Here is a 19,659-nt window from a genome sequence, read left to right on the forward strand (position 1 = left end):
ATGCATGAATGAACTTTTGAATGAACAGAAGTGGCCACCATCAAAGAATGGTTTCTCGAAGTGCAATTTTTTTTTACTGAACTTGTTTATTGAAGAGGCGATCCGTACAAGACCAGAATTCAACCTGCTTTTCCTTTTTAACTCGGCCGTGCGCAGCAGACTGAGTTGCTGGTAGTCTGTGTAAAGGGCACTGGTCTTTTAACCAGAAATTTATGAAAAGTGGTTGGTCACATCGCAAATAATAATAATCATCATCATAATCACTTTATTTAAGTCTCAAAGGTTGTTTAGCCGAGCTCGAGTACTCTACTAATTGGGGAGACTACAAATTAACTGAAATGACAACAAATCAAATTAATGAAATGTTGGTTTTTAATGTGAAGGGAAACCGGAGTACCCGGGGAAAACTTCTCGCAACAGAGTAGAGAACCAAAAAAATCTCAACCCACATATGGCGTCAAATCCGGAAATCGATCCCGGGCCACATTGGTGGAAGGAAAGTGCTCTCGCCACTGCGCCATTCTTGCTTCTCAGCTATAACACTGATGCGTTTTCTAATGTTCTCTTTCCTTTCAAAAGTCTCCACATTGGCCACACTAAAACTGGAGCGTTTTTTTTAACTGTGCGTTTTTAACCTTTTATACCCATAACGCCGTTTTCAAAAGACTCCGTTTCCGGGTTCCTTCTGCACAACAACTCCAAATAAAGATTAATCTCAAGTGACCTCTTTTCCGAGCATTTAAAGTGCCCCTGTGACCAAAAAATCAATTCTTATTTTTCTTTGTATTTCAAAACTATGTTAACTTAACACTGAGCGAACATAGTTTTAGTCTTGATTTCAAAAAGAGACCTGTTTATTGTAACTGGAATTTTCCATTTCTAACTTTAAGATCTTGCGAGAGCTGGGTCGAGGAGAAAATGACGTCAAGGGCTCACTAGTTTAAAGATGAAATGCGTGTGTACGCCGCAGAATTAATATGTAGCACCAGAGTTTTGGGCTTTCAGACTTTAAAACTCGCGTTTTACATATATAATAAGCTGCATTCACACGCTTAAATTGTAAGCTAGTGAGCCTTTGACGTCACTTTTCCTTGGATCCAACCCTCTGAGGTCCAATCGGTCAGTTTTGAACGTGAGTAATGGCGGACCGTGAAATCCACAACTTACACTCAAAGTAAACGGCCTTTGGATAAAAAACAAAGCTCAAAATTTTGCCAGTCAGGTGTCAAGCAAACACACTTTCAAAATTTGAAAAAAATGGAAGTGATTTTTTCATCACAGGGGCACTTTAAGTACTGGTGATGGACAAACGCTTTCGTAGGTAAAGCCTTTGGTTGACTTTACCGCTGTCTGCCAGTTGCTGTAAGCAGTGGACGGCAAGGATATATAGTTAAGTACTATGGAGCCTATGTGAAACTGTTCTTTCCAAAAGAATTACTTTACGATATAGTGTTTTGTATATTGTTTTTTAAGGATCTTATCGCACTCAAGGCACCGAGACGACACAAGTTGGCTGTTCACATTCTGTCCAAAAGTAGTGAGTATTTCTTTTGTTTGCAATAATACGCAAGCCTCCTTTAACCCCGCTTAACGTACGCACAGTTTTTCAGTCAGTCAACCAGTCACTCGATCAATATTGTATTTGTCCATTAGTCATGTAACGTCGTCAGTCACACAGTGGTTCACTGACTCGATCAGTCACACAATTTCGTAACCAGTCCGTCGCTGAGACAACCCGCCCGCCGATTCATCTCAGAAAACATTTTGCTCTGTCGTTCAGTCTTTCAATTAGTCTATCAGGAAAAATCTGGCAGTCCTACATTCAGTTAAGGACGGTGCCTACTATTATTATTGCGCATACGTTCTCCGCGTCTCGATTTCCTGTGGGTGGTGCTTATTAATACAGGAATATTTTGCGGCGTTCAAGACTGCGGAGAAAGCAGAACTTAGTAAGTGCTCTTGGTATCCAAAAAGAAAATTGGGGGTAACCACGCATTTTTCAGAGATAATTAAGTTTCAATTTGGAAAAGAAGGCCATACATTGCTTTGCATTTTAAAGCTTTTTACAAATGTTGTTGATTAATTATCTTTGAAAAACGCGTGGTTACTCCCAATTCAATAACTTCCCGTGACGTCGCGATGCCCGTGCGATGCTCAAACCAACTGAGCTATGAAGCTACTGATGTTGGGAGCGGGTCATTTGTGGGTTCAAATGTTTCCGTGATGAATGAATCAACGAACGAAGTGATATACGATTTGAACTTCGGACATGAAATCAAATGAAGCTATGATCCTCGTCGTTAAGAACGCAATTTTAGCAATTGCCTAGGGAAGCCTGAAAAAAATCAGGATTTCAATTTTGCTTTGAAAGATGAAGCAAGTCAATGTTAAGTGAAAAGAAGGCAGTCGCAGTCCTTTAAGATAAGGACAAGTAGGTCAATCGGACATAAGAGGCCTCTATTTTTACGATACAGGGGTTTTCAACTGAGCGCGAGAAAACCAAAAGCAAGTAAGTACGTAAGCCAATCCCAACAAGCTCAGTCAATTGAACGAGCTAATCATAGGTAACGGAAGGCAAACTCGTGGAGTAGGGCGCTAAGCACAGGAAAACTGTGGCCTTTGCCTCTGATTGGTTGAGAATCGAATGTGGCGCGACATTTTTTAACCAATCACCACTCTTACTGATTGAAAACAAACCAATGGCGAAATTACTCTACACTGACTGAATTCGTCACTGCTCTGGCAATAGAACAGCCCTTTCCCCAAGGTGCTGATTCCATTTAACATCTTTTAAGTACCACAGGCAAGGATTCGGGAAATTTCGTGGATCTGAGGAAGTTTTTTCCTTGCAGTGAACAAGGCTGTGTATGAAAAAGGCATCAATGACACCATCATTGAAAACGACAAAGTAGAAGATGCTAATCATCAATCCACGGTAACTGTTTGTTGCTTGATTCGATGGAAATAGGTTTTAAAAGGTGTATTTCTATGTGAAGAGATGTCATTAAGCTTGAAAATACTCTACCGTGGGCCAGACCAGACAACATAAGTTGTCTTTTGTAAACATTGCGAGTTTTGTTTAAAGTTGGTCAATGTTTATGATATGTGTAAATGTCAGTACAAAGGCGACATATTCTCCTGAGTTATTATAATACCCTAACGGTCGCCGGGTCCGGCCGGGGTTTTAACACCGACCACCCTTATAAAAACCCGATGCTTGTTCGACTGAGCAAACCGGTCAGCAGTTTGTTTGACCAGCTTGTAATGCTATTTAGAGTGTGCAGCTGACGAGGTGCTTTTCAATAGCCAAGTAATCGAGTAGGAGAGTATTTTCCAGTGCTGTGGAATAAGTTACCTAAGGTGTGTTAGTGGACTAATTAAGCAATAGAGGACGTTTTCCGTGTTTCCATAGCCTCATCTAAACACGAGGGGGAGTTGGGAGAATTCGAGACAGCTTTGCATAACTTTCGAGAATTCTCCCATCTCCCCCGAGTGTTTAAATGAGGCTATTGCTTTTAGAAAATATTTCTCAAAGATAATTCAAAAAATGAAGGAAAATGCTGGTTTTTTTTACTTCTTGATTGAAACAGATTTTCTCGAAACACGCTCATATTTCCTATCAACCAATCAAAACGCGCGTGTGACAATACACAACCAATCAAAATTCGTGTGATGTCACAGCCGTGTTTCCGTACTCTCATCGTAACACAGCTATTGACCAATGAGAGTGCGCGTACTATCCTAATAAATTTATAAATATATTGCTAGGGCGAAAAGTTACAATTGATCCAAGAGGAGCAATTTGAAAAACATTGGTTTATTCTCAGCTTAATGGTAAACTATTATTCTTTTCAGCCCACGATTATTGACGACATCGCGGCATTCAAGAGTAGCTTGCCTTTGTTTCCAGTCGCGCCAGCGTACCACAACAAACCCACAAAATCCAAGCTATAGGTCACAGGGTAATCTTTCTATATTCTCTCCACCGAAACCCTCTGGAAATCCGTTTCACCAGGCAGAGAACCACGTGGCTTCTATCAAGCAAATTCAAGCTGCAAAGTACAGTGATCGTTATCTTCATTTTTCCTTCGCCCAAGAGTTGAAGCGGAGGTCAGCCTTCAAGCCGCAGGAACTTTTTAGAGCTATTAGTAGAAATTCGAAACTTTAAGGGATGCATAGTTTATCCCACCCTGCGAGCAGAGCCTCCTTTTGACTTTTTCTTTACTGAGGAGGAGAAAAGGAGGCTCTGCCCGAATCGCGTCAACTCTTTGAAGCCGCCGCAGCCCTAACTTCTGGACTTGTTTTCTCTCGTCAAACCGGTTTTTCCAGTGCGAGCATCCGTTTAGTGACAAAACCGATGGTTATACTTGAGCCCGCTGTACCATGAAAAACCAAGATGGCGGCGAAATCTGGCATATTAGGCTTGGGTTCGAGACTGTGTCCTGGCAACACGCACCCCTTTTTTTGAATAAAGATCTTACTCGATTCATGCAGAGCGTTTCTCGAGAACGCCAAAATCGAGCAAGCAAAAGAAAGGCTCTGCTAGCAGGGTGAGTTTATCCCTAAAAATGTCTCATATACCAAACATTCACGTAGAACTCTAAGACCATGCAGGCGCTTTTTCGACAGGTGAGCGAACACGAGCTCATTTCCCACAACACCGGATGACAGTCTGTAGAAAAAGAAATAAGTGAATGGAATAGGACCTTTCTTGACTCGCAGCTGTTATCGTTGCCGGTCAAAAACTATATTCATCTCTACATGGCTTTGTGGCTCAAATTTTGCGAATCAAGCCGGTTGAGTGGGTTCCTCATTATCGTATTGTCCTTTATTTATACACCACGTGTCCTCCGTCATTATGAAAAAGTTGAATGCATGAGGCGCTCATGAAATAAGTGAGACAACGTTTCATAAAATGACCCTTTGTGATTGCCCGATTGTTTGACTTTTTTCGTTTGAAATTATGACCTCGTGCACATGTATCCAGATATTTTTCAATACGCAGCTTTTTCTCTGCCGATTCAAGAATTTTCACGTCCACGCGTAACGTATATATTGAAATCGAATTTGTCCGTGTTTGTATTATCAAGGACTACTCTGGGAATATTGTCTACTGACTATGCGCTAATTTGGTCTGCGAATTGAGGCAAATTCGTCTTTTTTCGTTTCGTGCAATGCCTCTCCCTCCTATCATTACCAATATCTCACAATCGGGACAGAAACAACTGTTTTTGTATTACCTTTGATATATGGCCTAAGTTGGTCAGCTAATTTGTGTAGGGAACCTTGGCTCATGCGAAAAATTTCTCGCCATTGTTCTTCAATCACCGTTTGGCTTACAGAATTGTCTCCGGCCACCAAGAACTAAGTAGTTTGTGTTGTTCGGACCCAGAAAATTCGAAGACCTGGCCGTCTCCCGCTTTTGTGAGTTTTTATGGTGTGCGAATGATCCGGCGTCAGACATCGAAAAAGGCCCTCAGAATGTCTAGCCTCCGTTTTACGTAATTGAAGGAATAAGTGAACATAGCTAAGTTTTGAGACTTGAAACAAGTCCAAGAAGAACAGAAGCGAAAACGTTTCGTTCTGAGGCCCGCGGCAAAGACTGTATCCGATTTTTTTTACGTCAGTGAATTAAACAATAGGGACCTTAAGCGCGCGCGTTTTTGAGACACGGACGGCAACCGGAAGTGAATATTTCGCAACCCAGGATAGCGGTCTCTCCCAGCTCTTTACACTTAGGGTATCTAATAGTGAAAAGATACTTAGCGATATAAATTTGGTTGTGTGAAGACAAGTTAAAAGGGAAAACAGCTCACTTCCGGTTGCCGTCCGCCTCTCAAAAACGCGCCCTCTTAAGCTCCCTAATATCGGGATTTGACCGTCCACACAATTTCAAATTGCGTATTCAAAAATGTTCAGTCTGGAGGGTGGATTTAATAACTTTCGGATTCGCCAAATACGTGTGGACAGAAGGCGAAGTTGTGCATCAAAAAATACCTGGGTAATTGTAGAGTGAAGAGGGCGTGGGGAGGTTAAGCACTTTCAACGGCAACCAAACCTGATAGTCAGCAAAAACAAGAGTTCTGCGCGCTTCACGCGTGCGTTTTTTCGCTGGTGGGCTTATTTCTTTGCCGCTCTTAGTTGAACAACGGCGTGAAATGACTAAAACCCTTCGCAAGGGCGTCAATACACCCTCAACTTAACGATGCATGTATACGAGGTTTTATTTTGAATGGTGCCCTTGTAGTTGGCCTAGTCGTCTTTTCGTAAGCTCCATTTGCTCGATTAGAAGACCAAAGAAGGTCTGTTATGAATGGCTAGCCAAACATAGTGCCTTTAAAGTGCTACTACGATCAAAAATAAATTCTACTTTTTCTTTGTATTTCAAAACTATGTTAAATGAACACTAAGTGACCGAAGTTTTAAGCCTTCTTTTAAGAAAGACACCTGTTTATTTTGACTGGAATTTTCCTACTTAATGGTCCGCTATTACTAACTTTAAAAATCTTGAGAGAGCTGGATCTAGGATAAGATGACGTCAAAGACTCACTAGTTTAAAAATGCAATGCGTCTGCACGTTCCTAAATTAAATATGCAGCACGGGAGTTTCGAGCTTGCAGACTTTTAAACTCGTGTTTTGCATGTATAATAGGCTGCGTTTACACGCAGTTTATTAAGCTAGTGAGTCTTTGACGTCATCTTACCGCGATCCAACCCTCTGAGGTCCAATCGGTCAATCTTGAAGGTGAGTAATGGCGGACCGTGAAAACCAAAACTTGCACTCAAGGCAAACAGCCTTTGGAGATCTTTGGATATAATTCGAAGCTCAAAATTTTGCCAGTCAGGTGTCAAGCAAACACGTTTTCAAAATCTAAAGGAAAAAGGGAAGTGAATTTTTTGATCATAGTAGCACTTTAAAGGGCGATTGTCATCCGAGGTCTTAGGCCGAATGAAGGGGCAAGATAAAAAAAAGCCTCCCTAGCAGGGTAGTCTGAAGTTCAGATTGACTCAACATCTTCCAGCGTGGTTAGAGTTGGTAGTCTTGGCAGAGCTTTGCAACAGATCCACCTTTGGTGCCTTGCGTTTCGGCAACTACGGAGCAAAGAGATGTTGGGAGTTGTTCTCTCAAAAGTGTCGTCATCCTCGGTGTAAAAACTTAAAGATGGAATAAATTATATGTGAGGCTAGACTTGTCATCCTGGGGTTTTACTAGGTAGAATGAGATATATTTAACAAATTATCCTGTGAAATCGCGCGGAATATCGCCAGATTCTTAGCCGACGAGGCCGTAGGCAGAGTTGGCTAAAATCAGGCGATATTCCGCAAGATTGAGCAGGATAATTGTTTTATTATTAAATTCTCAACCTCGAATAATGCATTTCGCGTGCTCTGATTGGTTCACTCAATCTCGGTTATCAGCTCATATACCTTGGTTTGACCTTATATGGTAAAAAATTGCGTTAAGCGTTGCTAAATTAAAAATGTTTTCGTCGGAATGCCAAATTTCTCTTTGAATAAAGCCAAAAAGGAGAAAAAAAAACTTTTTTTGTGGAAAGTTTGGATCAATTCCGACGTTTAGAAGTACGCGAAAAGGCAAGAAATGTTTTTGTGATGAGCCTGCGTCTGTCTGACAACAAGGTATTACAAAACATCGGATCAGTTCTCATCAAGGTTTTTTCGATTTCGCTCGGATTTGCTCGCTTTTTCCGCTCGTATTTCGTACTTTCAAATTTTTGAAGTTGAAGGAATTTAATAAAACAATTATTCCATTCGCGCTTGTTGGATATGAGACTGGTTATAGCCAACTCGGCGCTACGCGCCTCGTTGGCTATTTACCATCTCATATCCAACGCGCGCTTATGGAATAATTGTTAATTATTCAACACATTGATGACAAAGCACAATTTTCTACATTTAATTTAATTAATTTAATTAGTCTCACAGTTACAAGGTACTGATATTTCCATTAACACCAGAAGTCTAGTTTTTGTACAACCGTTGCATGTACATTGATTCTTTTGGTAAAGAATTTTTACAGGGTACTTGTAAAGATTGTATACCTCAGTTGCACTCAACATATTAGTTACATGGAAACTTCCATGGACCCTTTTGATTAAAACTGTTTAAATTAGTGTCAACGTTACACGGTACATGGAAATCTCAATGGACCCTTTCGGTATAGAATTTTTGAATTAGTCTCATTGTTACGGGCAATCTTTATTACCCCTTTTGTAAAGCATCTTTGGAATTTTCCACAATTTCTAGTCGAAACCATTTTTTTGTCCTTTTGAAGGATATTTACCTATGTTTGAGGTACATGTGCACTTCTGAATACAAACGTTTTGCGGCATTATAGGGATATTTGCCACACACAAGTGGAAAAATAAACGCTGCTGTGTGCGCATCGTTACTGTTAATGGACAGGTAGTAAGAATATGCGAGAAACGATTTGAAATAAACCAAGTCAGAAGTAAGTGTTGTTGGTCACTTTAGTCCGATAACTGGATAATTTTTCGGTTTCTGTGTACGATTTTTTTCTCTCCAATCTGAAAATATAAAGGTAAAAAGCTCTATTCTTTTCCAGATTTCTTACTTCAGAAAACCACAGGTTAAAAAATTATGTGTTTTTTGTGCTTAATTAGGCCGAAGGTTGGCACTAGATCTTAAGGGTTTGGGCTTTTTCAACAGTTACATCATAACCTCCATCTTCATTTTACCCCTTGTCTGCAGTTTGTATTTTACACTGACCGGTTTGTAAACTCAAAATTTCGAGTTTGCAAACTCAAATTTTGAATTGGAAAACGCAAAAATGTCGAGTTTGTGAACTCAAAATTTCCAGTTTCAGAAACTCAAAATTCCGAGTTTGAAAATTGGAAGCAGGGAAACTGATCACGTAATGCCATGTCCCTTACGGGCCACCGTACAGAACCCAGGTTGACTTGTGTTTTTATAGTTTTCTTGGAACAATCTCACAAGTTAAGCGTGCTGAGTGGCTCGGGTTAGCGTGCCTCCGAAACTTCTCGAAACTTAATGGTGTCACATATGACAGAACAAAGCACGATCAAGGCTTTTTTATTTGTTCGATAAATGGATGGTAGATTACAAAATGTCACTGAGTTCTCGCAAATAATTTGGCAGCTGAATTATGACATGTGGCCTTGACGCACTAAGCCATAGAAAATTAGTTATCATCAATCGAATATATATATCTAGCAAGCGTTTCTTACTGTGACATATTCAATACTTTAGTGGTTGTTCTGATAGTTAACAGCTATTCACCGAGGTGGAGGTGGCTAGTGGTGGATATTTACCGAGCCGTGAAGCGGCGAGTTAAATATCTACCACTAGCCACCGACACTGAGGTGAATAGTTATTTTAGTATATATTAAAATAGTGAGATAATACAGTACAAAAATATGATTTTAACTCATTTATTCCTGCAAAGATTACAACATTTTCGAGTGCAAATTCCGTGCGAATTGCTCGGAGGTGAGTAGTTAACCATTATCCTGCGAAATCGCGCGATATATCGCCTGATACTTAGCCGACGAGGCCGTTGGCCGAGTTGGGTAAAATCAGGCGATATTCCGCAAGTTTGAGCAGAATAATGGTTTTATTATTCAACACATTGATGACAAAGCACAATTTTCTGCTTTTTTGGGGAAAAAAAGCTGAAAAAACTACCATTTTTCTCTGCGACACACAAAATTTCGTATATCGCAGAATATCCGTTGAGTACGCACGACGAATATTGCGCGCGCTATGACCATATTTGGACATTGTCACAATGTGTTGAAAAATAATTAACAATTATTCGCCGAAGGCGAAGTGATTATCGGTGAATATTCACCGAGACGAAGTCGAGGTGAATATTCACCTATAATCACTGAGCCTGAGGCGAACAATTGTTTTAGTATAAATACACAGGTGATTATTTCAAAAAAGAGAAAAAAAAGAACATTTCAACGCGAAATCATCTTCACTTACAGTGGCAAAACGACTACTGGCAGCCATTTTGTCCGTCGAGGTGATTATCGGCTGATAATCCGAGATAGCGAGCCAATGAGAGCGCTCGATTTTGTATAATCACCTGTGTATTTATACTAATGAACAATTATTCACCGAAGTGGAGGTTAATAGTGGTGGACTTTCACGGACACCCCGGTGATTAATTGTTTTAGTACATACCACACAGGTTGAAAAAAAAGCGAACCAAAAAAAAATTTAGTTTTGTAAAATACAGTGGAGAATTTTAAATCTCGCGCGCCTGCTACTCGGAGGTGAATAATGAGGTGAATGATACTTGGATAATCACCTCCGATTTAGCCAATCAGCGCGGGCGTTCAACGCTATCCACTGTTTTAGTATATACTAAAATTGGTTATCGTCTTACTAATTTAGACGGTCGCAAATTAGTCACTTTGCGTGCGCTCGAGACAGGAAAAATTGCGATGAATTCTCTTGAAAATTGGTCTACTTGCCCTACTGCTCCTATCGAGATTAGAAGAGTTTAAGAAAAAATATGAAAGTATCTCGCACTATGGTTGCCTTTGTTTAAACTTTGTGGTTACTATATGGCCAGGTTGACAAGGTTCACACGGTAACATAAGCATAAACAAGACGACTTTGTGACACTTGTAAAATAATACAGAGTTTGATTATAAAATTCTGGCCCAGTTTTATCATCACTCTTCACGTGCAGCTGCAAACGGAAGACGGCAGGTTGCTGTTTGACAAAAAAAACATGAAATTCTCTTATTGTAATTTTGATAACTTGATTGATATTTGAAGGTTTCAGGCATAAAATGAGCCGAATCAAATAAGTTTCCTTGATTTATTTCAGCCTGATATTTACCGTTTGCCATAGAAGCAAAAACGCCCTGCTTCGACCCTGCTGTCGTTTATGATAAATGACTGAAAATCCTTATTTATCGAGGGACATTTCCAACTGGTGTAACAGTGAATTGGAGTATTTAAAACGTAATAAAAAAAGCTATAACTTTCGTCTTTCTTAAGTTCTCTAAAAAGATGAATAGGAATAAAACATATTTATCCCCGATTTCTTGAAAAGACAGATTGATACGCAATCCCATGATGAGTTTCCCGTGAAAATGTTTTATGAAACCAGTACCTTTGAAGGAAATTTATTTCTTAATTAAAACCTTACAAATGATCAAACAGGCGCGAGGTGCCACAGGCCTAAGAGGGGTGTTGTTCATTGTTCCGACGACAACGACAAAGCAACAAGTCTCTGAAGGCTTTGCGAAAGCGACTGTTAAATGCAGCATATATGGCCGGATTGATGGCGCTATTTGCGTGGGCAAGAAAGTAGCCCACAAAAGAGAAAGTGGCCGGGACACCACATGGAAACGTTTCTTGGCCAAAGAATGTGATAAACTGCGCGATGTAAACTGGCAGCCAGCACAGTGCAAAAACCACCACAACTGCGAGTAGCATCTTCAGAACCTTCTTCTTGGACCTGTCAGCGCGAAGTTGATTTGCTTGCGTTTGAACTCCAGGAACTTTTCTGACCCAAAGATTGTGAATAACGAAACTGTACAAGACGGACATAGTTAAAAGGGGAAAAACATAAAAAGCTGCGAAAACAACGATTGTGAAGTCCCTGGCCGCATTTTCTGTGAAGACCGGAGTCCATACCTCCAAGCAATAACTTTTTTGGGCTTGTTCGTCGAAAACGATTTTCATGGTGTAAAGGAGCGGAGAGTTGACGGCGATTCCAACTATCCACACCACTGCAATCATGATACATGCTATGGAAAATATCACGTACCGCTTGAGAGGGAACATGATACCTAGGAAACGGTCAATAGAGATAGCTGTCAAGGTCAAAACTGAGCCTGCTACGGACAGTGGTTGTACGAAAGGGATGATCTTGCACCAAGTGACAGACTGGTCGTTGCAGCGAGTCGCTATAACTTTGGTTGTGACCGGCATGTTAAAAGCCGTCAGCAAAAGGTCGGCAACGGCCATGTTTACGATCAAATAGTTTGTGACAGTTCGCATCTGTCTGTTGAAGACAACAACGAGTATGACCAGCACATTGCGTATTAGAGAGCCAAACAGGATGATGAAGTAGGCAGTTAAGGACGTTCGCGCCCATTGCTACTGCGCATCTTTTCGCACATGTCACGCACACGTCATTCATCGTAGACCACGCAGGTAAACACGATGCTAAAGGAGCAAAAATTTGCCACAAGAATGGAACATGAAAGTAAGTGGCATCATGGGATAGCAGTGAAGCCAGGTCTTCTCGGAAATGTCACGCAATTGCGTGACAGTGCGAATAGACAATCGCTTTGAGAACTTCCCAGCGATTTTACTCTCTTGAATGCTCGGTGACCCCCATTTTTCTTTCCGTAGATCACTTCCTTTCTTGATTTTGTCCATTTTAACAAAAAACAAAAAAAATCTGTACGTGAGAAGTTACAAATATTTGGCCTTTTATGCTCTTGTGCGAACGAAGTTTTCTTTCTTAGACTAATATGTATCGTTTTTCAAGGTCTATTTCACTTCAGAAAAAGACATCAGCTGCAAAGGTTAATTTAGTTATATTAGTTATGTTGAAGTGAGTACGTTTACCTGATCTAAATTTCACTCATGTAGCTTTTTTATTGCTGACAGTTGTAAGCTAAGATACATACATACATACATACATACATACATACATACATACATACATACATACATACATACATACATACATACATACTTAATTGACTGCTCCCCAGAGGGGCTTTTCAGGGCCAATGAAACACAATCAACGAAACGACAGAACACAACAACAACTGTTAAGAATCTTAACTGGCCGGAGGCAAACCAGTTGGCTATTTACAAGTGCAGCTGGGAAGTTGAACCAGGGACTACAAGGAACTAATTCAACGAGTGGCCAGAGCGGGTCTTGAACCCGGGATCTCCGGATTTCAAGGCAAGCGCCCTAACCACTGGGCCACACTGCCTCACATCGTCTTAAAGTAACGCAATCTTCTAAAAATGCATCTCATGATCTCGAAAACGAGCACGGTGGCCCCCCATTTTTTTTTGCCTTTTTGGCAAAAGTAGATCATTACCTTTCTGCGTGGCAAGTTTAAAAAAAATCTGTACGTGGGAACGTTTTGGCCGCGAACGTCCTTAACTTGAAAACTTGTTCTGTGCGTGTATCGTTGTGATATTCACATTGTATTTCGGGGTCAGTGCTATTGCTTGGTGCCATTGAGCATAAAATGATAAACAGAAAGACTGACTTGTCCTTAAGGTCACACTGTACTGATAATCGGTGAATGAAAACGTACCTTCAGTTCAAAGCAAAATAGGCGATAAGTGATTCCGCTCTCTCTCTCTCTCTCTCTCTCTCTTCGCCAAACTGTGTGATCTGTACAAGCCGCCTTATTTAATCGATAAATAGATGGTGGGTTACTGAGTTCTCGCAAATTATTCAGCAGCTGAATTATAGCAAGTGGCCTTGGTCGCACTATAAGCCCTAAAAAAAATAGTTATCATCAATCGAATATCTAGCAAACGTTTCTTACTGTGACTTATTCAATACTTTTGGTTGTTCTGATAGAATAAGTTATCGACTTACTAATCTAGAAGGTCGCAACTGATTAGTCACTTTGCATACACTCGAGACAGGAAAAATTGCGATGACCTCTCTTGAAGATTAATCTAGTTGCCCAGAGACACAGCTCGTATGCAGATAGAGGACTCTGGTAAAAAAGTATGAAAGTACCTCGCACTGTGGTTGCCTTTGTCTAAGCTTTGTGTTACTATGGCCAGGTTGACACGGTTCAAACGGTAACATAAGCATAAACAAGACAACCTTCACACTTGTAAAATAATACACTATTTTATTTTAATATTCAATCTTCGTTCACTGTATAAAATCCGCACGCGTCATTGGTTAAAATTGATCACGCGAGTTCCCGTTACCTGGCGACATCAAAGTGACAGAGTGCGTTATTACAATAACGCATAAAAACTGTGCCATGTTCTTCAACTTCAAATGTACATGGCTTCAAGTTCAAGATTTTCCGAGGTTGAGGAGGAAAAAATTACTGAAATAACTTACTTGACACCCAATAAAGTCGGAAAGACTAAAGTAATACAGTAATAAAGTCATTTGAGAGCCTGCAAAACAGTGTATAACGAATACTGCATGCTGAATACTGTTTGTCGAAAATGTCCTCTATCGCTTTTAAAGCAATAGAGGACTTTTTTCATGTTTGTGTCTCCCCCTTGTGTTTAAGATGGGCTATGTAAAAACACGGAAAATGTCCTGTATTGCTCAAATTGTCAACAGCTGGCACTGGATCGTCAGATGTGCTGGAAAAGACATGCATTATTTTTGTTGGCACGCCTTTGAGAAGTGCCACAACTTGGTTTGTTGCAAAAAAGGATTAGGCCATTATGAGACACCATATAAAGCGTTTTGTGCCCCCAAGAGGGATTCTGTTAGAGTTAGGACACTTGCAGGTTCAAGGTATAAATGTACATTTTGTGTAGTTTTACATACATTTCATTTGTTTGATTTGATCTCCTAATTTGGACATTTTCCTCCAAAGCGTGTGATAAGCACATGTTTATCGATGAAGCTAATAATTATTCTGTCAAAAGTTCTTCAGTGTCAAATTCATGAATAAAACAAGTCTTGGCCTTATCGAAAATTTATATTCCTTCCTGCCTCTGCCATTTTTATAAATACCGCATGCTATAAACAGCTATAGAAGAACAGGACGCACTTTTTTGTCTATGAAGAACTCAGTAGTTTAGTTCTTGAACAAATTATAAGAACTGTAAATATACATGTACCAGCTGTAAGAGTTAAAATGTCATCAAAGTAAGCTAAGTCTCTGACAATCAACATGCTTATTTTTTCTTATATATATTTTTCAGTTTTTCTTTTGGCCTGAAGCCATCTCTTGAATTTAAAGTGAATACTGAGCATTTACATGTATGAGAAACAAAGGCCTGTTAATACACTCAAGAAGGAAGTCACAACCCTTGCCCAAAAATGTAAAGCATAATCAGACAGTGATGAATAGGGAATAGACCGAGCTGGAAATATTGTCTTATATTGCAAGAATGATTGCAATTGTCACGTAATTAAATTTAATAATTGTTATGGTACATTGAAATTTCCATGAACCCTTTCTGTAAATAACTTTCATATTACTGTTACGAGCACATGCAAATTTCCATGGACTCTTTTGGCAAAACACATTTCAATTAGTCTCACAGTTACAAGGTACTGATATTTCCATTAACCCCAGAAGTCTAGTTTTTGTACAACCGTTGCATGTACATGGATTCTCTCGGTAAAGAATTTTTACAGGGTACGTGTAAAGATTATATACCTCAATTGCACTCAACATATTAGGTACATGGAAACTTCCATGGACCCTTTTGATTAAAACTATTTAAATTAGTGTCAACGTTACACGGTACATGGAAATCTCAATGGACCCTTTCGGTACAGAATCTTTGAATTAGTCTCATTGTTACGGGGAACCTTTGTTACCCCTTTTGTAAAAGATCTTTGGAATTTTCCACAATTTCTGGTCGAAACCATGTTTTTGTCCTTTTGAAGGATATTTACCTATTTTTGAGGTACATGTGCACTTATGAATACAAAAGTTTGTGGCATTATAGGGATATTTGCCGCACGCAAGTGGAAAAATAAACACTGCTGTGTGCGCATCGTTACTGTTAATGGACTAGTAGTAAGAATATGCAAGAAAAGATTTGAAATAAAACAAGTCAGAAGCGAGTGTTGTTGGTCACTTTAGTCCGATAACTGCTGATAAGGACTGAAGACTTAGAAGACTCAGTCTTCATTTTACCCCTTGTCTGCAGTTTGTATTTTACACTGACCGGTTTGTAAACTCAAAATTTCGAGTTTGCAAACTCAAATTTTGAGTTGGAAAACGCAAAAATGTCGAGTTTGTGAACTCAAAATTTCCAGTTTCAGAAACTCAAAATTCCGAGTTTGAAAATTGGAAGCAGGGAAACTGATGACGTAATGCCATGTCCCTTACGGGCCACCGCACAGAACCAGGTTGACTTGTGTTTTTATAGTTTTCTTGGAACAGTCTCACAAGTTAAGCGTGCATGCTGAGTGGCTCGGGTTAGCGTGCCTCCGAAACTTCTCGAAACTTCCTGGTGTCACATATGACAGAACAAAGCACGATCAAGGCTTTTTTATTTGTTCGATAAATGGATGGTAGATTACAAAATGTCACTGAGTTCTCGCAAATAATTTGGCAGCTGAATTATGACATGTGGCCTTGACGCACTAAGCCATAGAAAATTAGTTATCATCAATCGAATATATATATCTAGCAAGCGTTTCTTACTGTGACATATTCAATACTTTAGTGGTTGTTCTGATAGTTAACAACTATTCACCGAAGTGGAGGTGGCTAGTGGTGGATATTTACCGAGCCGCGAAGCGGCGAGTTAAATATCTACCACTAGCCACCGACACTGAGGTGAATACTTGTTTTAGTATATACTAAAAAAGTGAGATAATACAGCACAAAAATATGATTTTAACTCATTTATTCCTGCAAAGATTACAACATTTTCGAGTGCAAATTCCGTGCGAATTGCTCGGAGATGAGTAGTTAACAATTATCCTGCGAAATCGCGCGATATATCGCCTGATACTTAGCCGACGAGGCCGTTGGCCGAGTTGGGTAAAATCAGGCGATATTCTGCAAGATTGAGCAGGATAATGGTTTACTATTCAACACATTGATGGCAAAGCACAATTGTCTGCTTTTTTGGGAAAAAAACGCGAAATCATCTTCACTTACAGTGGCAAAACGACTACTGGCAGCCTTTTTGTCCGTCGAGGTGATTATCGGCTGATAATCCGAGATAGCGAGCCAATGAGAGCGCGCGATTTTGTATAATCACCTGTGTATTTATACTAATGAACAATTATTCACCGAAGTGGAGGTTAATAGTGGTGGACTTTCACGGACACCGCGGTGATTAATTGTTTTAGTACATACCACTTAGGTTGAATAAAAAGCGAACCAAAAAAAACTTTATTTTTGTAACATACAGTGGAGAATTTTAAATCTCGCGCGCCGGCTACTCGGAGTTGAATAATGACAGAGGTGAATGATACTTGGATAATCACCTCCGAGTTAGCCAATCAGCGCGGGCGTTCAACGCTATCCACTGTTTTTTAGTATATACTAAAATTGGTTATCGTCTTACTAATTTAGACGGTCGCAAATTAGTCACTTTGCGTGCGCTCGAGACAGGAAAAATTACGATGAATTCTCTTGAAAATTGCTCTACTTTCCCTACTTGCTCCTATCGAGATTAGAAGAGTTTAATAAAAAATATGAAAGTATCTCGCACTATGGTTGCCTTAGTTTAATCTTTGTGGTTACTATGGCCAGGTTGACAAGGTTCACACGGTAACATAAGGGAGCTTACGAAACGACGACGCCGACGGCAACGACGACGCTACAAAACAATAGGTTTAGTGAGCAAAAACAATGGCTCTGCACGCTCTGCACGTGCGTTTTACGTTTTGGTGCATTTCTTTGCCGTCATCTCCTAAATGACGACGTGAAATGACTAAATTCAAGGTTCTGTGGAGGACGTTAGCACATGACGATGAATTTTCAGTTCTCTCTCTACGCTTCCAACCCACTCATACCAGTTTAATTCCTTGTCAGTTACTACACATTCTTAACGCGGAACGACATGAAATAGTTTCGTAGTGATATGAATAACGCGGATTTGAATTTTGAAATGAAGTCCTCGTAGCCGTCGTCGTCCTCGTTTCGTAAGCTCCCTATAAGCATAAACAAGACGACTTTCACACTTGTAAAATAATACAGAGTTTTATTATAAAATTCTGGCAGAGTGTTATCATCACTCTTCACGCGCAGCTGTAAACGGAAGACGGCAGGTTGCTGTTTGACAAAAAAAACATGAAATTCTCTTATTGTAATTTTGATAACTTGATTGATATTTGAAGGTTTCAGGCATAAAATGAGCCGAATCAAATAAGTTTCCTTGATTTATTTCAGCCTGATATTTACCGTTTGCCATAGAAGCAAAAACGCCCTGCTTCGACCCTGCTGTCGTTTATGATAAATGACTGAAAATCCTTATTTATCGAGGGACATTTCCAACTGGTGTAACAGTGAATTGGAGTATTTAAAACGTAATAAAAAAAGCTATAACTTTCGTCTTTCTTAAGTTCTCTAAAAAGATGAATAGGAATAAAACATATTTATCCCCGATTTCTTGAAAAGACAGATTATGATACGCAATCCCATGATGAGTGTACAATGAAAATGTTTTATGAAACCAGTACCTTTGAAGGAAATTTATTTCTTAATTAAAACCTTACAAATGATCAAACAGGCGCGAGATGCCACAGGCCTAAGAGCGGTGTTGTTCATTGTTCCGACGACAACGACAAAGCAACAAGTCTCTGAAGGCTTTGCGAAAGCGACTGTTAAATGCAGCATATATGGCCGGATTGATGGCGCTATTTGCATGGCCAAGAAAGTAGCCCACAAAAGGGAAAGTGGCCGGGACACCACATGAAAACGTTTCTTGGTCAAAGAATGTGATAAACTGCGCGATGTAAACTGGCAGCCAGCACAGTGCAAAAACCACCACAACTGCGAGTAGCATCTTCAGAACCTTCTTCTTGGACCTGTCAGCGCGAAGTTGATTTGCTTGCGTTTGAACTCCAGGAACTTTTCTGACCCAAAGATTGTGAATAACGAAACTGTACAAGACGGACATAGTTAAAAGGGGAAAAACATAAAAAGCTGCGAAAACAACGATTGTGAAGTCCCTGGCCGCATTTTCTGTGAAGACCGGAGTCCATACCTCCAAGCAATAACTTTTTTGGGCTTGTTCGTCGAAAACGATTTTCATGGCGTAAAGGAGCGGAGAGTTGACGGCGATTCCAACTATCCACACCACTGCAATCATGATACGTGCTATGGAAAATGTCACGTACCGCTTGAGAGGGAACATGATAGCTAGGAAACGGTCAATAGAGATAGCTGCCAACGTCAAAACTGAGCTTGCTACAGACAGTGACTCTGTGAAAGGGATCATCTTGCACAAAGTGACAGACCAGTCGATGCTGTGAGTCGCTATAAATTTGATTACGCCCGTCATGTTAAAAACTGTCAGCAAAAGGTCGGCAACGGCCATGTTCACGATCAGATAGTTTGTGACAGTTCGCATATGTCTGTTGAAGACAACAACGAGTATGACCAGCACATTGCCTATTAGAGAGCCAAACAGGATGATGAAGTAGGCAGTTAACTTGAAAACTTGTTCTGTGCGTGTATCGTTGTGATATTCACATTGTATTTCGGGGTCACTGCTATTGCTTGGTGCCATGAGGAGCTTAAGCCCACTCAGGAATTCTCGGCTGAACGTCTCCTGACGGTGTAGATATCCATCAACAAAGGCTAAAAATATAACACAAAAGGTGTTTCGTATTCAGAAAAGTGTTAAAGCATTCAGGATCGATCAGATTGTACTGTGAACTTACGTTAAGCAGAAAAAAGTAGTTAATTTTTTATTGAATGACCATATTTAGGCGCGAGATGAATTTTGTTCGGAACACAAATCTATTTCAGTTCG

At 40.0% G+C, this 19,659-nt stretch overlaps 3 protein-coding genes across 5 annotated transcripts in view; 1 reads left to right on the forward strand and 2 right to left on the reverse strand.

The window, feature by feature from the left end:
• Positions 1 to 4,931, forward strand: part of LOC138043526 (insulin-degrading enzyme-like) — a 44,436-nt gene extending 39,505 nt beyond the window's left edge. Inside the window, exons 30-32 of the mRNA XM_068889851.1 lie at positions 1,474 to 1,537; positions 2,853 to 2,935; positions 3,856 to 4,931. Of these exons, the coding sequence (XP_068745952.1) occupies positions 1,474 to 1,537; positions 2,853 to 2,935; positions 3,856 to 3,954 (246 nt within the window). The 3' untranslated portion in view covers positions 3,955 to 4,931. The remainder of the gene's footprint in view (positions 1 to 1,473; positions 1,538 to 2,852; positions 2,936 to 3,855) is intronic.
• Positions 4,932 to 10,285: 5,354 nt separating this feature from the next.
• On the reverse strand, positions 10,286 to 13,826 carry LOC138041521 (QRFP-like peptide receptor). Of its 3 annotated transcripts, XR_011130848.1 has the most exons (3): positions 13,601 to 13,826; positions 13,311 to 13,498; positions 11,690 to 11,813 (listed from the first exon to the last, which is right to left on the reverse strand). XR_011130848.1 is itself a non-coding variant. In XM_068887264.1 (2 exons), exon 2 carries the CDS (start codon positions 12,022 to 12,024, stop codon positions 11,200 to 11,202), a length of 825 nt encoding a protein of 274 aa, XP_068743365.1. In that variant the 5' UTR covers positions 12,025 to 12,028; positions 13,601 to 13,826; the 3' UTR covers positions 10,286 to 11,199. The 3 variants fall into 3 exon arrangements, 2 of the variants coding, with proteins under 2 accessions (XP_068743365.1, XP_068743366.1); XM_068887264.1 differs by lacking the exon at positions 13,311 to 13,498 and having other exon boundaries at positions 10,286 to 12,028; XM_068887265.1 differs by lacking the exon at positions 13,311 to 13,498 and having other exon boundaries at positions 10,286 to 12,393; positions 13,748 to 13,785.
• Positions 13,827 to 18,029: 4,203 nt separating this feature from the next.
• On the reverse strand, positions 18,030 to 19,452 carry LOC138041524 (QRFP-like peptide receptor). The gene has a single exon (XM_068887266.1). The coding sequence runs from the start codon at positions 19,411 to 19,413 to the stop codon at positions 18,430 to 18,432; it is 984 nt and encodes a 327-aa protein (XP_068743367.1). The 5' UTR covers positions 19,414 to 19,452; the 3' UTR covers positions 18,030 to 18,429.
• Between the last annotated feature and the right edge of the window lie 207 nt (positions 19,453 to 19,659).

The sequence above is a fragment of the Montipora capricornis genome, chromosome 3 (genome assembly GCF_036669925.1).
Source record: "Montipora capricornis isolate CH-2021 chromosome 3, ASM3666992v2, whole genome shotgun sequence".
In the NCBI taxonomy this organism is placed as follows: Eukaryota; Metazoa; Cnidaria; class Anthozoa; order Scleractinia; family Acroporidae; genus Montipora; species Montipora capricornis.

Bases quoted from the DNA above. Each gene is read 5' to 3' on its own strand.
- LOC138041521 (XM_068887264.1), bottom strand. From the start codon at position 12,024: ATGCGAACTGTCACAAACTATTTGATCGTAAACATGGCCGTTGCCGAC.
- LOC138041524 (XM_068887266.1), bottom strand. From the start codon at position 19,413: ATGGCACCAAGCAATAGCAGTGACCCCGAAATACAATGTGAATATCAC.